The sequence below is a fragment of the Ictalurus punctatus genome, chromosome 11 (genome assembly GCF_001660625.3).
Source record: "Ictalurus punctatus breed USDA103 chromosome 11, Coco_2.0, whole genome shotgun sequence".
NCBI lineage: Eukaryota > Metazoa > Chordata > Actinopteri > Siluriformes > Ictaluridae > Ictalurus > Ictalurus punctatus.
Genome location: NC_030426.2, coordinates 10,554,353 through 10,571,198, shown reverse-complemented (window position 1 = coordinate 10,571,198; position 16,846 = coordinate 10,554,353). Strand labels below are relative to the sequence as shown.

Sequence of the window (16,846 nt, the reverse complement as noted above, 5' to 3'; positions counted from 1 at the left end):
TCAACACAATTCCAACACACAGCTATTATTAGAGACAAGCGACTTTATGATCCCCAGCCTTACTCACTCTGGGAATCAATCCATGACACAGATCAACCAAGAGAAGCAGCTAATGTCAGGTCTGTCTCACCTTGGCCGGGTGACACAGCGGGGACTTTCTGGGGGTCTGGTGAGGGGCAGGTGACCCCGCTCTCAGAGATGGTGGCAGGAGAGGAAGTGTCTTGGAAGAAACAGGAATATGATTCCCCATCTTTGAGCCTTGGGAGACCAGGGATGGACAGAGTGATCTGAGGAGTGAAATGAGTTAGAATCATCAAATTATGTATTTGTTTCACGTTCCATTTGGTGTGTCTAAACTGGACTGGACTAGACCAGCGTGCCCCTCTCCACAGGCACAGTGGTGTCAAAGCAGCAATTATGGCTTATGCTTAAGAGGAAAAGAAACATAAGGGACTAAAGCGATCTAATTTAAGGAGCTCCTCAAGTGTTTTGAATTTTGCTTCGTTTGAACAAAAAACACGCACCGAACATTTCCTTATATCGCAAAAAATTGCTACATCCCGTCTTTTCTCTGCTATTTCCTTCTGTCTGGCTCGACCTCCTCCCGTTTTCTATGAACTACGTGAGCTCTTATCCCCGGCTATTAAATCAAACCCATGATTAATGTTGTTATTTTTCGTCATTATACTGATATGCACTTCCTCAATAGCCATCTATTGCTCACTGTGACAAAAATAACAAGCAAATTTGTACACTGCCAAGATTCCAGGCCTAACACGCACCGAACTGCATGCACATGCATGCATACTCCCACATGTGTACAGGGATATCAGTGAGTATTATTAGACAGACGGTACCCTGAAATAGAGAGGAGTGGCGCGCGCGCGCGTGTGTGTGTGTGTGTGTGTGTGTGTGTGTGTGTGTGTGTGTGTGTGTGTGTGTGTGTGTGTGTGAGGGACCTACTGTCCTGCTCTCCTCTCTACTGATGTTTGATGGGGTGATGGTTTGGACTGTCAGACACTGCTGCTCCATATCAAAACTCCACAGCCACTGATCAGCCTGTCCCCCGCGTGCACACTCACCACGCTGACCACACCTGAGACGGACAGAGAGACGGGGTACATCGTATACACTTCAACAATGACAGACAGTCAAGTAGTGTGTTTCACTCAAGTCATTCGGGACACAAGAGATGTGAAAAGGATGTGCATTGTGTTTACTGACACTGATGAACTGTAATAATTTTCACAGCTGTAGACCTATATTATGTAAGTATATATATAATAGTTCTGCCCTGCCCACACTTGTATTCCTTATTTGTTTACATTTACATTTAATTTTGCCTGATGCTTTTAATCCAAAGTGACTCGGTGGTGCTAGGATCCGATCTGTAGCCCAAAGCCGGAGCCACCACTTCCCTATTTTTGTGTGCGTGTGACGTCCACAAGGACCAATCCCACAGTGGGGATTTTGTTTTGTGTATTAGTATAATATTCCTCATGGCTCTGACCCCAACCTCCTAACATGCTGAGATAAGCGAAGAAAAAAGAATTTCACTGTGCTGTAATGTATATGTGACCAATAAAGGCTCATTATCATTACCATTATCTCCTCGGAAATTCACTTCTACGCCACTGCACATGATAATACCGGACGTGAATATCTATCCATCTCGGCTGTTCACTTGTGATCAGATCGTTGTAGATGGACAGTAATACCAAGTCTGAACAGTTCCAATGTGAATTCGGCTGCATTGTTTTACCCATGACCCTTTGCGATTATAAACCAAGACCAATAAGAAGATGGAAGGCCCACCATCAAAGCTCATAATGCTTCTGCATAAGAACTTGAGGAACGAATAACTCGGATTGTGACTTCTCCATCAGTGTTGCTGAACGCCGAGCTATAATGAACTCATAACCTTTGGGTAACATAGATCTAGATCTCAGCACCAAAGAATGACCGTTGGAACAGGGCTTAAGAAGCCATTAGGACAGGGTGAGTGTGTGTGTGTGTGTCTGTGCTCATGCTCATGTGTGTACACAATCTCACCTTCCCTCCAGCACACACCAGCCGCAGTAAGGGTCTCGAGCGGAGAGACATGACTGACAGTCCAGGTGCAGGTGACACTCCGCGACGGGCCTTTTCGCCAGCTATTTACACACCGACACACACACACACACACAGGTTAATAACGTATCAGTTGAAACTCTATTCCAGAAGTATGTATTTATTCAGCTGCAGAAGCGCTCATTAACACACTTTTCCATCATTCACACACAAACATGCACTCAGCTATGTTTTCCTTTCCAGTTGATACGACAATAGTACAAGTTTAGACATCAAATGCTCATGACTCGCCAACGAAACATGCCTTCGCTTGATAGTTTGTCTAGATAAGTGGTCCGCTTCGTCTGTAAAAGTAATGTTTGAATGGACTGCAAATTACCATGTGGCTGCAGAACTGCATGACGTAACTTGTTGTGCCGTGCAAATGACACGCGTGCTTTCTTGTTTCCGCGGACGTCATCCAAAAAAAATCTAATTAGGCACTTTGTACCGTATTGCGAATATTTGTGGTATAGCAACCTACTGAATAATATTCCTGCTTATGTGGTAGTACTTTTGGACCAGTCTTCTGGTCTAGAACATTCACTGTGGCTCTTTTCTCTTTGCCTGAATTGTAATGATTAGGGGTTTCATTTAGTTCTATATGTGTGTCTGAGTCATCAATCTGACATCCAAAATCCTGTCTTTGTCCTGAACGTGAGCGCTTTGAAACAAGGTATGGAAACATTTGCAAACCAGGCTTAAGAGATAAACAGTTTCGAGTCTAGTTAAGAGTCTGTATTTAAAGGAAATATATTCTGTGTACGCCTTTAGAAAATCTAAAGTGGACGCATTTATAGACATTGTATTATATTATATTGACCCAGATGGATAAGAAACCTTTTGTGGACTTGGTGTGTGATGGAAAAAAAAAAACAATAGAATGGGCATGGCGAGATTATTTCAGGACCAGGGTTCAGGAACCACTGTTAACTAACCATGCCCTGTTTCATGAACAATTCTAGGTTCAATGTTCTAATCTGATATGCAGGTGAACAGCTTATGTTCAACAAGTTCATAGGACAGTTTATTTTAGGCAGCTGAAATGTTACCATAGTGCTGGTCATGATGTACAGGTGCTCCTCCGAGTCATCGAGAGTCAGCTCGCTGCTGATCGCTGCGTTCGACTGAATGGGAATAACGGCATATTCTTCCACCTCACCGTGAGGACCCAGAAACACCTGTAAACACAGATCCCCACGAATGTCTACATTAATGTACAAGTTAATGACAGAAAGAGATTGGACAAATACAGAAAGGGCCGAGTGATCAAATCAAGGAAAACAATAATCCCATACATCAAAACTTTCAGTACAGTCTCAGGGACCAGTTAAAATACAAGACAATATATAAAATGAACAGCATACATTAAAAAAAAAAAAAAAAAAGATGTTGTGTTACAAAGATGCAACGTACCAGTCAGTCCGTTTACATGGACAACAATAATCCGATATTAACACGATTAAGACGATACTCTGATTAAGAAACTAGCATGTAAACAGCAATTTTTTATTACCTTAATCCGATTAAAGTCATACTCGAAGTAAACACAAAGCGAATTAAGACGTGGAGTATTCCTGTTTTAGTCGCATTATCGACGTGCGTTACAGACATGTACACACCTTAATCACACTATTAATGTCGTGTGGGAGTTTTCACCGCATTTTGCGACGGGACACGATCACACACGGCTGTGAGCATGGCTGTGTCCGAAACCGCGTACTTACCTACTATATAGTAGGCGAGATACAGGTATTTCAGCTAATATATAGTACGTAAATATGCGGTTTGGGACGTAGCCCATGGCTTCAAGCCGTCGTCTATTTGCGTGTATAGCTTGACAAATAATTAACTGCAGCTTTCGTGAAATGAAAAATAAAAACACCCAGAACTGTATACGGTACCCTGACGAAGACGAACTGTATGTCGATACGTGAAATTCTGGAGGGACGTCGGACGGCGTGGCGCGGTGACGTAATGACGTGTGCCGTTAATCTAATTATGTTCTATAACGTGTAAAACCTAAACATGACAGGAGTATTCTAAAAGCGACTCATGTAAACACCTTAATCACAATATCGTCTTACTCAGAATAAGGTCAATAATTAGATTACAGCTGTCCATGTAAACGTCGTCAGTGTCTCCACAGCTTGGACTGGTAGCGTACAGAACTGACCCTTATATTCGATAAACCCAGAAATGAGTTCATTTTCAGACTTGTTGAGCTTGAACTTATACATAAACTTTCTTAAAACAGCATGAGACGTTTTAACTCCTGCAGCCACAAACGTTTCACTCGCACTATTTATCTTCTTTACTTCTGCTATACTTTAACTAATGGTGAGTTTTATTGCACTTATTGCCATTTTTTTTCCTTTTTTAATTCCCAATCTAATATCTAGTTTGGGATTAAAAGGTAGAACGGGAATAAAGAATGGGTATGTGCTTGGCGTATTTCCTTTACTTGAGGTTATTACATCATTTACCCAGACTAACTGCTCAAGAGTAAAGGTAATGGAAAAACTTTTTCATCCCCCCCAGAGAGACAGTGTGAGCATCACTATTCACATCTGGCATGTGCCGTTACGCTGTTTTAATAGTGTATGTAGACAAAGAAATATTGTGTTCCCCTTCTCTTTAGCAAGACTAGTGAGTGACATCTGTACTATATTCGAGCGACAAAGAGGCTAGTCATACACACACTACACTCTTTTCTTCACAGGAATATTCATTAGCAGGCTGGAAAAGAAGAGACTCTACTGAAAGATCTGTAGACGCTGTGGTAAACTGTCAGTATAGAAGTGGATGTTACATGTTTTGTACTGTAGTTGCTATTTTTTATTTAGCATTTTTGGTGAATTCCTTCAGATCATGAGGAAAAGCACACATCACTGTTAAGCTCTCGCTTTCTTTCAACAGTGGTTGTAGTGTCTCGTGGTAACGTTTCAACGAGCTTCGACGAGCGAAGCTTCAAAATATGAAGCCAAGAGACAGAATTGAACATTCCACATGAGGATACATGAAGGTTCAATCCTTTTGTGTGTTTCATCCTCTGAGAAATTCATCCTCTCTGGATTTACTCCGTCAGGCTTGGAGCCACGTGTATCGCTGATGAAGATTAGTTTCTCCCGTACAATTCATATCTCGCTACTGCTGTCAATAACAACAGCAGAGTTCAAAAACAATGTGGATTTCGCAAAAAAACAAAACAAAAAAAAAAACCCCGTAGTCAGAGACTCAAGATTACACGGGTGTACCAGATCGCACACTTATGCGCTATTCTGTGCCGGTTTGTATTATAAATAGCGTGAGGACTTTGTTCATATTGAAAATTCCAACAAGAAGAAGTGCACTTCAGGCACCTGGACGATGCATTTATTCAACCTATTAAATAAATAAATAAATGAAACGTGGAACTTTGGACACTTCATGCACTGAAGCAGTTGCAACGTTGCAGAGGGGCGGAGCTACCAGGCACTGACACTGGCTCATTTCTACTCAGAATTGAACAAAAAAAGGGAGTCTGAAAACTTCAGTAAATAAATGTCGTCATTTTACTGTACATGTTTACATTGATATGGTGAAATTCTTTTTCGTTGATTCTGCTAAAGCTATTACGTGCATTTGACGTCATCTGCCATCGACCTTCGTTTAGTAAAAAAAAAAAAAAAAAAAATCTTTAGTGCTCCGTTTGAGACGATATAACCCATCTAAATTTCATACGCTAGAGGGTAGAATATACAGTGCATAGTGTAAGTACATAGTGTATAGTACGTCGTTTGGGCCACTGCTTAAGACTTAAAAAGAGAACCTAAAGAAAACAAATACCTCGATTGAATCAATCTTGGCATAATTCAGGTCATGATAAGGGAGCATTTCATATTTAATAAAGAAGGGGGGGGGGGGGGGGAAGTTACCTTGTGTAAATCTCCCCTAGAGTCTCCCAGAAAAGCAATGGTGTGATTTGCTTTTACACTAATAGCTACTGCAGTGAGACGAGCAAATGGACTGTCCAATATGGACTCCGCCTCCACTGGCACACAGCTGGCCATTGGGCTTGGAGTGTGGTCAGAGCCACATGGGTAAGCTTCGAGAGTGGTCTGTGGACACAAACACACACACACACACACACACACACACAAATAACTTGTTAAGAGAAATATCAGAAAATCTATTCCAATATGACTGATCAGCTCCAAGATCCTGCATCTCTACGCATCAATGATGTGGAATATCTTCAGCATAATTACAACGCTGACTTTATTATTCATTTACATAAACTCCTAAATACACAGAATAATCCAGTGCACCAGTGTTATCTGAAAATATTTTTCAATAAATAAACAAATAAATAAATAAATAGAACATTCATGCCGCTTATTTGGTCTTTTTCAGAGACATCACTTATTATCTCACTCTTTCTTGTGCAAAAGATTGACAACGCCCAAGTAGGAGGCTGGAGCCACAGCTATGGTAGGCATCTGGCCTTGACGTTCAAAGGCTCTAAAAGAGATTTGTTTCTGCTTTTATAATCTAACAGCCTTGGGGCCTAACCTGATTCTGCATGCCTGAGAGAGAGCGAGAGAGAGAGCAGATAAACAACGTGATTCAGTAGTGACTCTGCATTTCTATATTAGAAACACATTTGAATTTACTAGTCACTGTTCTTATACATCTCTCGCTTTATAATCTTGGGGTTTTTTTTTTTTTAAATCCATAGTCGAATTTCATGAAGATGGAGATAGTGCTTGCTGACCTATTTGGCACTTCTGGAGCATCGGTGTCTACATCGCACAGAATAAGCAACGTTTTGAATATTGATTCCACGGAGCCGTGTTTAAACAGCAAAGTCCGAGCTATAGTGCAGGGCTGCTGGGAGATCAGTGGTCGTCTCACCTGGAATGACCTTTATCAGGGATACTTAACAATATGGAGAATCAATACCCACTACTCAGTTAGGATCAGCTCCCATCTGTCTCCACAACCCACACATAGGAATTCCCCAAGCAATGAAAGAACTGTAAAGCAAGCTGTAAAACACATCCAATCTAATCCACTTCACCTCAGTGTAATTACTTTAGCACTAAGAACTATTGGATTCATTGCTTTAATTTAACCATGGCTTGCTGTGTGCACACACGTTTTGTGCTGAAAAGGGCTCGGACATTCTAGAATGTTAACCAGAGGATGGAATTTTGAGAGGAATATAAGCTGATAGGTCCAATCGCTGATACTTAGAAACTGAACTGCTTAGACAGTAACAGAAAGGGGGAAAAAAAAATAAAAATGCAATAATGAAAACTGAATAATATTCATGGAATACGGCATTACATGAAAGGATTGTGCCAGTATTTTGTTGTAGAAAAATAAAAAGCTTTATAAAAGTTGATGCAGAAGTTATCTGTCTTCACTTTCACAGAATTATAATAATCCCTATGGTTCCAAAATAGGTGTCTGTTTGACACATTATTTTTAAATGTTTAAACACATAATGTCAGGCTCTATTCTTACTTATTATCCTTTACATCAAGGCCATTTACAGCATTGATTCGTGATCATAGATTCTGGTGCAGCAGGATGACATTAATAATAACACAACCTCGAGTAAAAAAATTTTGATGCTAATCACACGGATTGTGATAGGCTAATATCTAGCAATTCATTCTGAATTGGTTTTAGATGGACTTTTGTTAAACTGAGCTTGATACAGCCGGTGTGTTTCCTGTCACCAGTTAAGCACACACAGAAGAGCTAATATCATTAACCAGGGCTGCTAGGTTTCAGCAAAATTTCTAGCCAAAGACCTGAACTTCCAAAAAAAACAAACCCCAAACGTTTCATTATCCACTCTATTATCGCCCTTTACTTCTAATTACTGGCATGTATATACATATATGTATTAAACTAGCCCAATTTAGCATAAACTCCACGACCATGGCAACCCTGTCAGTCTGGTCTGCATGATTCCTGCCCCAGTGGGCCTGTTGCAGTTCCCATTTCTGGCCACTAGGTGCAATAACAACTCTATGGAATCTGTGAGGGGAAGTGAACATGTCCCCATGATCTAGAAAGCTGAACAAATCAATGAAACAGTTGATATTTGTCAAATAGCATTTTTTAAAAGGTTGGTCATTCGAAAGGGGGTAATTAGTATTTTAACGGAATTTAAATTGTATGGAGTTGTGAATAAGGACTTTATGAAGATTAACATTGGTGGAACAGCTGATATGATCGGCTGATATACGCCCCTATGAACAAGACACCCCTGGTCATGTACGTAAAAGCGCTCATGTAATCTTCTCCCTACTGACATAAGCTGCTCATCTCAAGTATTCAAGAATTTCATTACATCATATCATTATATCATCTTATGAATACTCATACAAGCTGTTCATATGTCTCACGTGTTATTCCTGAAATATGTTTTGAAATGCTTATACTTGTCTTAAATCCTTATAAAGATGGAAAGAAAAGGAAATAAAACCCTTAAATCTGCAAGGTGGGAAGTAGAAGCGGTCTCGTACTTACTGGTGGCAAACTGGCGCAGTTTGATTTCACCTCGTACTCTATATACGCAGCCTCCTGTCCGTCTTGGCGGCCCACTCTGGTGTAACAGAGATCTCGAGTGTCGTTGATGCGTTTATCCAGTTCCTGCAGGGAGAACATGCACAGGGCCGACTCGTTACTGGGCTCGCTGGACGAGGTAGAACGCGTGGAGAAAACTCCCAGCAGGATCTCTTTCTCCACCCTTCTTGTTTCTCCAGCCCTGGGGAGTCCCAGTCGAGCGGCCTGTAGCAGGTTGTAGTTTTTCCCGCCTGCCGAGCGGCAGCTTAGTGGAACTTCCACATACGAATAGTATGCCGTATCATCCAGACACACACGGGACACGTATGTGCGGTAATCACGCAGCTGTGACTTCAAATCACGGCGGTAGAACAGAAAGTAGACATGAGAATTGTGTGCAAAGGATGAAACAAAGTGGTGGTCGTATTCCGAAAGCCGTCCCACCACAGTTAGCTTTGCGGTTTCTTCATATGAGAAGATGGGTTCGGTTTCTAGGTTGCGGGTGGAGATGGGCGGCTGGCTGCTGGTGTAACCACGGCCCACGTACAGCACCGGTTGTCGCTCTCCATGTTGTCGCACCACCAGCCCCACGGTGGAGACCTGAGGTTTATTGGCCGCCACATACTGTGTGTCCACAGGTTTCTGGGCTGAAAAAAGCACATTGCCCACGGCATCCAGGTCTCGCTTCTGACAAGTGCCTTGGTGCACACTGCCGCAGCTGATCAGCACCTTGCCGTAAGGGTCAATAAGCAGCAGCATGTTGTGGTTGCTGGTTGGGCGTGCGAGCGGGCAGCTGGTCTGACTGATCGGAGGCAGGCACTCATGGCTGTCCGTCACAGGCCCCGTCTCCACCTCCTCCTCCAGCTGCAGGTCTGAGGACAGCCGGAACAGGCGATCACGGGCACCCACGTAGATGCGCCCCAGTTCCGGTTCAGGGTGAAGAGCCAGATGCTCGAATTCCGTGTCGTTGCGCAGGAACACTGGATAATAGTGGTGCAATGAAGTGAAGCTCTGGCAGACTGCACACATCACCAAGACTGGGAGAAGAGCATGCAATACACGCACCATCCCGGGCAGCATGGCGACAACTCTGTAAAATGTCAGAGGCAGGGAAACCGAAATGAGTGTATATCTAACAGGGGAGGGGGGCTAGAAATCACAGCCAGAAAAAGAACCAACTCTGTTAACATTACAAATCAGAAGAATAAATGGCAAAGTGAAACTGTCTAAAAATAGCCGTGGACCACCTCCGGTCTGTTTTGACCAAATGGAGAAATAATCTGAGAGTGAACTTGTGGGTGAGAGAGAGAGAGAGACAGAGAGAGAGAGAGGAACAGAGAGAGAGAGAGATCATGAGAGAGATAGAGAGGGAGAGAGCATGCGGGAGAGAGAGAGAGAAAGAGAGAGGGAGGAACAGAGAGAGAGAGAGGAACAGAGGGAGAGAGCACACGCGAGAGAGTGAGAGAGAGGGGGGGGGGACAGAGAGAGAGAGAGAGTGCACGAGAGTGAGAGAGCGCGCGTGAACAGAGAGGAACAGAGAGAGAGAGCACACGCGAGAGAGTGAGAGAGAGAGGGGGGGGGGGCAGAGAGAGAGAGAGTGCACGAGAGTGAGAGAGAGCACGCGTGAACAGAGAGAGGGGAACAGAGAGAGAGACAGATGAGAGAGCGAGAGAGACAGGCTGAGTAAACAGTTGGTCATCACCTCACCATTTGTTTGGTAATTGTCTGTTAAAGGGGCATGTCCCCTCTTGACAGGTCAGCTGTGTGGTCTGACACACACACACACACACACACACACACACACAAAGATAAACGCACTCTCATTCACTCAAAGAAACATCCTTTCGGAGTTTGGACTCGACCTAAGAGAGACCAAGAAAAACAGAGTACAATAAAATCCACCAGTGCAACATTTAAACACATGAACTGATGTGTGTGTTTACTGATATCGAGTAATCAGCATTACATACTCAACACCACAAGAAACTTTACTCTGTCTGACTCATGCAAACCTGAGAAAGTAGAGAATTTGTCCTCTCCCACACTTAACACCAACCCCCCACTATACCCCCCCACTATACCCCCCCCCATTCCCCCCCTTACCCCCATCACCATCACAAAAACACCTCCTTTCTCATCTACATGGAATGGAATTAAATAGTGCTGACGTATGCAGAGCATTGTGTGTGTGTGTGTGTGTGTGTGTGTGTGTGTGTGTGAGAGAGAGAGAGAGAGTGTGTACAGGCTTAAGAGAAGCTGAATGAATGTGAAAGAGAAAAGGAGCGAACTGTGTGTGTGTGTGTGTGTGTGTGTGTGTGTGTGTGTGTGTGTGTGTGTGTGTGTGTGTCCACAGACTCTTTTCAATCTCTTTACTATTCTTTGAGTGAATCTTTATAGATGTGTACACTCTTATTTTCTACAGAAGCTGCAGACATGTAGCTGTAGATATTAGAAGTGCTGCTATATCATTTTAATTACATGTTAAACTATATATATGTATGTATGTGTATGTGTGTGTGTGTGTGTGTGTGTGTGTGTGTGTGTGTGTGTGTGTGTGTGTGTGTGTGTGAGTGTGTGTGTGTGTGTGTGAGAGAAAGAATTCACTGTGTGGCTATACAGAATCTGGCAAACAACCAAATGTTTTTTCAGCATCAACCAGCCGGGAAGGGGGGGTGGTTTCTGGTGGCGGAAAAAACCCCGAGTACACGCTTGCCGCCGTTATCAGTCTCTTAATGGCTAGAATTCATATCTGCCTCTAAATCTATTACTTCCTCTATAGCAATGTTGTTTTGTAGATAAACTGAATGACTCCATTCTTAGGTCGTAACGACACTGTAGAGTTCAAGCCAAAGCTTTTTTTTTTTTTTTTGATCGACGGCCTTTTGTTTGGAAACGAAGACCGCTATCGACACGATAAGTCATGGCACACTAACCGGTACTCGCAACACACGCTCATTAAAGCTTTGCCTTGGGTAAAGAAGGGAAGTGATGCAAAGCAAGCAAAGATGGTGCGGCTGGTGTGTGTTCACAGCCTGGCACTAGGGGGAGGGGCCGTGGCTCCAAAGAGAGATCGCAAAGCGAGACGGGACGTGTGAGCGAGAAGGACTGTAATATACGCTGTAATGCGAGATCAATCCTAGCAGCTGGAATGCGGCGTGTCTCTCTGACAGGCGCTCCGGAGCAATGGGAAAGACTGGCTCCTCTGTGCGTCGGCCTCCTTTCCTCTTTTCTGCAGGGCTGCCCGGAACTCCGGCATGGGTCAAGCCTCATTTGGCAGCCGTCTTGCACAGTTGTCACTTTCAATGACCGCAATAAGCCGCCATTCAGTCGCGTGATGTTACGACCGAAGCCAGCAGCAGCCGGCCACGGTCAGACACGCATCCTGCGTGGAGCTGTACTTCAGTCTGCGATGTGAAAATGAGCACAGAAATTAAAAAAGGTAAAGAGTCCGAAAGAGATCGCTCTCGGGAGTGAGAAGAAACCGATGTCCAATTATTAAAATACGCCATTTTGGCCGGACTAATTAATTACTGTACAAGCACAGCTGTTAATCGAGTAGGCCTGCTGCATTATCAGCAAATATTTCCAGAACTCACGAACATATTCCCAAATCACACAACTTCAATCTTTACATCTTTCAGATCAGGTCAATAGTGTGCTCTGTGTCACAACAGTACTATTACTCTAGCGGGGGTAGTACTATATACCAACACATACTAGAATGTAGTAAAGGCGTTTTTCACCTCTAAGCTCAAACCACTGTCTCTGTAGCATATGTGCGATGACCACGGACAATCATTTCCATACATTTCCCTGCTTTCAGGAAAAAAGGGAAACTCGATTACTCAAAACTCCTTCAGTCTGCGGGCAGTTGAAATCCTCGATGAAGGCAAAACACTTTTTGAAGGATGCGTTTAATCGATTTGAACACATTCAGCTTTAAACCGGTAAAATCCATTCACACAGAAATGGGATTTATTGATTTCAGAGAAGAATCTGGGGTCAATGTAATACCAAAGTTGTATGTAGTGTGCGTGGACAGGGGCGTTAGCTGGACTGTTAATCATGCTGAGCAAAGATTCTTCTCGATCATTCTTCAACTTCTAAATAGACATGTTTCCATGCAGGGCTTTCTTGAACCTGAGGGCTAACTGCTTTAAAAATGGGAAAATGTCATCAGACTTAAAACCTCGGGTGTCACTGTTTACAAGACTACCAGAGCGATAACATATACAACTTTTTTTTTATCTAACACGAGACTAGACTAGCCAAGGGGAGGCACGACTAAGCTCTCGCTGTATGGGTTTAGCTGCTACAGCGCCATGTAAAGAACATGATCTGTCCTTATGCTCCGCTCGGATCATATTCACGTAACTTTAGACATGTTCACAAACTCATGTAGACATTTACACACCTTCCTGCTCAGCACGAGAGGATGTTAGTGTTTCAGTTTTACATGTTTAAAAAACAACAACAACAAACATCATCAATTTTCCCCCTCACACTATCTGACTACAGCTGTTGGCAGAATTGAGAGCCGTCAGCTAATAAGACGCACGTATTTCCAAGCGTTTTCCTGTAAACCCTGCCTGATTGGTCCCGCCTCCGTTCACTGAAGATACATGACAACACCGCCGTCGTCTTTTACTGATGTTCAGTTACGTAGTGACAGACCGCTCCAAGTGGAGAATTATTCAGGGCTAAAGAAAATATTTTCGGGGCTACAGCCGCTAATGCACAGGCCAGGTTACGCCCCAAGACAAATACTGAAGTGTTTGAAAGTTGAATAAAACTCCATAAGAACAGCTTCTCATGTCCGTCATATCCTAAGACCTCTGCCGATACTGCTAAGGTGTAATTTTACGTTCACATCATATAGTCCTGCCCTAATCGTAGAGATTGTCAAAAAACAAAAAAACAACACAATACTTTTGTTTTTGTAGTAGCAGCATTGAAGCGGCGGCGGGGGGGTGGGGGTGGGGGTGGGGTAGAAAATTTCTCTCTCACGGGAGAGAAAATAAGTCTTGCTCTTTCATTCATCAATGAAAACGCAGTCCCCCTGAGCTTCAGTAGGCGTGTACGTCTGCATGCACTTGACATGGCAGCGTTGTTTCTTTTTCTCAAAGCTGTAATCCTTTATTTAATCCCTCCCTCCATACAGGGAGTGACTCTGTACCATTAACTCATTCCAGCTCACAGAACAAAATGAACAGGATCTCGTTTAGAGACCGAACATCCAGGAACGAGCCAGGTTGCTATCAGAATTTGAAGCAAGGCTTTCTAACCATCTGAAGTCTATTAGTAGAAGATATAAAGGCAGTTTTTTTTCCATATGGAATGTACCAACAGGGAGTGTGGCTAATAATTAACAAGGCAAAACTGAGTTCATGTGCTTGTGTGTTTTGTTAAGGGGTGGTTGGAGGATGGCGGAGGAGGGGTGTTAATTACTCAATTTAGCCAGAATGTTGCACTGTCCTTCTACCCATCTACTGCCTCATTAGAACACTGTTTAGAGGAATGAAACAATGACATACCAGCTTTCTATTTAGCAGGAGCCAAAGTCTCTCTCTCTCTCACACACACACACACACACACACACACACACACACACACAAAGGTGGCAGTGTGTAAGGCCCATGCATGTGTAGTTACCATATACGAGCCAATTAAAACCAAAATATACAAGGCTTTAAAAGCTGCTGGAACAGATGTGTAAAAACAAGCGTAGCACAGAGCGAGTTCAAGGTCGTACAGTACATGCACACAGGTCACAATCGAGCTAACGAGCCACCAGCGCCAATAGCTCTTAGAAAGCTTGTTCATTAGTGTTCAAGACCGTCGGTTGGTCTAACACTACAATGTGCTATATAGGGCTGGGCGATATGACAAAAATATATCACATCGCGATACTTGAGAACATTTCTACGATACAAGATACATATATTGTGATGTATAATTTAGCTAACAAACTGTCTGCAAAACATTAGTAATTTATTTATTTATTTATTTTTAAACACGTTGAACTACGAAGACAAGGATGATTACGTTTTTTTAAAAATGATGTCAAACCAACGGCATCCGTTCAGTAGCATTTCATTTGTAAATGTTAAAAACATGTTAAAAAAAAAAAAAAATATATCACCATACCAACGATATCTCCCAAAAGTGTATCGCATAACCATTTATCACATTCTCGATATTATATCGATACGTCGCCTAGCCCTGGTGCTAGAACATGCATCTCATTAATGCAGCATTATGGCGGGTTTGATTTTTGGAACTGTAATATTCGAATGCTCGATGTTCTTCTGTAATATCTCGTTTTATTCCATGCCTGTCGTTCGGTGAATGACTTTCAAGCTGCCCTTTTGTTCGGTATTTTGGTTCAGAATTACAACACTGCAGACGGTTAGATAACAGCCTGTCTAACTGCCTGTGTGAGTTCACTTATATCCGACCCCAACACACATTCCTCTATCGCTGATAAGCAAAGAAAAGATGTAGAAGTTGAGAAAGAAAACTACAGACGCACACAGAGACAGAGATTTTTTTTTTGCAGAATACAAATCAATCCAGTAGCACATAAGAGGAAAAAAAATAATTTTTGTAGTCACTTAGTATTAGTTTGTATTAAGCATCAGTGAAACGTCTGACAGCTGCTGAACTTTGCTTCTGGGGTAATGTGCAGTCGGATTTCAGTGCGAGATGTGGAAGTCTACTGGCTAGAAATGAGACAAACGGACTCAACAGAACAATGATATACAGCTAGCTAGCGAGCTAGATAGATAGACAGCTCGATAGCTAGCTAGCTAGCTAGATAGATAGATAGATAGATAGATAGATAGATAGATAGATAGAGACAGATAGATAGATAGACAGCTCGATAGCTAGCTAGCTAGATAGATAGATAGATAGATAGATAGAGACAGATAGATAGATAGACAGCTCGATAGCTAGCTAGCTAGCTAGATAGATAGATAGATAGATAGAGACAGATAGATAGATAGACAGCTCGATAGCTAGCTAGCTAGATAGATAGATAGATAGATAGATAGATAGAGACAGATAGATAGATAGACAGCTCGATAGCTAGCTAGCTAGATAGATAGATAGATAGATAGAGACAGATAGATAGATAGACAGCTCGATAGCTAGCTAGCTAGCTAGCTAGAGAGACAGATAAGAGACAGACAGACAGAGACAGCTAGATAGATAGATAGATAGACATAGATAGACAGATAGATAGATAGTAAACAGATAGAACAATACTGACGCAACAAAACTACCCTACCTCTTGCTGACTTGAATGTTGTAGTACGAGACACTAAACGTTCAAACACCTAAACACTGTAGCTCATAATTTACATGGCAGACATCCTTCAAAGATCCAGCTGATCCCGTGGGATAAAAACAGGCCTAGCTACCTCCTGTCGAGCTATAATTGGTCTGTGCCTGGCCACAGAGATGGGGGATGTACCGAGGGTCTAATTAAAAGAGAGGAACATGTTTTCATGTCAGGCCAGGCTGGACTTTCAGGGCTGTCTGCGAGACGAACGTTAAACCCCGATTTTTAAAGGATCAGTGTTGGAAGCAGGGTAAAGGCCCGAATAAAAATAAACTGGTTCACTCTGAGCAGGACCGATATAACCAACGTTGCGCTCCAACATCCGTACCGTCAGAGCTTGTGCTACACCGTGTGACATGCTGCTGATCGTAAAACGCTGCAGAATGTTGAGGTCAGACGTTAGCTTGTTATTAATGTACTGCACAGAATGAAAAATAATGCCAACACGTTAACAGTGAAGGATGTTCACGTCACCGGGTACAGTTTTGTTCCTAGCAAAATATCGCTCTGGTGTTCGTTTCGGATCCTTGATCCAATTCAGAGGTTGGCAGGAACCTCTACCTGCTCACACGAACCATGTGCATCACACATCACGCCACTAATGCGCAAACTAACAGGGCCGCACAATTAGTTAACAAACTAACAATTCAGAATGAGCTCCAAACAGTAAGTGGGTGTGCGTTTATTCTTCAGAATTTTGTATATATTTAGCATTTCCTTCATGTGACCAATTAATGCGATCGCTTGATTAAGGGGACTAAAAACGAGCATTCGTTTGATTCAAAGATTTATACGTTTTGAAGAAATATACAAAGAACGTTTTGGATT

At 42.7% G+C, this 16,846-nt stretch overlaps 1 protein-coding gene across 6 annotated transcripts in view; it reads right to left on the bottom strand.

Annotated features, from left to right (window-relative positions):
• The window catches only part of plxnb1b (plexin b1b), a 98,616-nt gene that overhangs the window by 26,534 nt on the left and 55,236 nt on the right, over window positions 1-16,846 (bottom strand). For 5 of the 6 annotated variants that reach the window (XM_017479953.3, XM_053683659.1, XM_053683658.1 and 2 more), the window contains 7 exons: window positions 10,381-10,535; window positions 8,638-9,763; window positions 6,027-6,209; window positions 3,162-3,290; window positions 2,053-2,153; window positions 964-1,096; window positions 131-287 (listed from right to left, as the gene is read on the bottom strand). In XM_017479953.3, the coding sequence (XP_017335442.2) occupies window positions 131-287; window positions 964-1,096; window positions 2,053-2,153; window positions 3,162-3,290; window positions 6,027-6,209; window positions 8,638-9,753 (1,819 nt within the window). In that variant the 5' untranslated portion in view covers window positions 9,754-9,763; window positions 10,381-10,535. The remainder of the gene's footprint in view (window positions 1-130; window positions 288-963; window positions 1,097-2,052; window positions 2,154-3,161; window positions 3,291-6,026; window positions 6,210-8,637; window positions 9,764-10,380; window positions 10,536-16,846) is intronic. The other variant, XM_053683656.1, reaches the window with a different exon arrangement.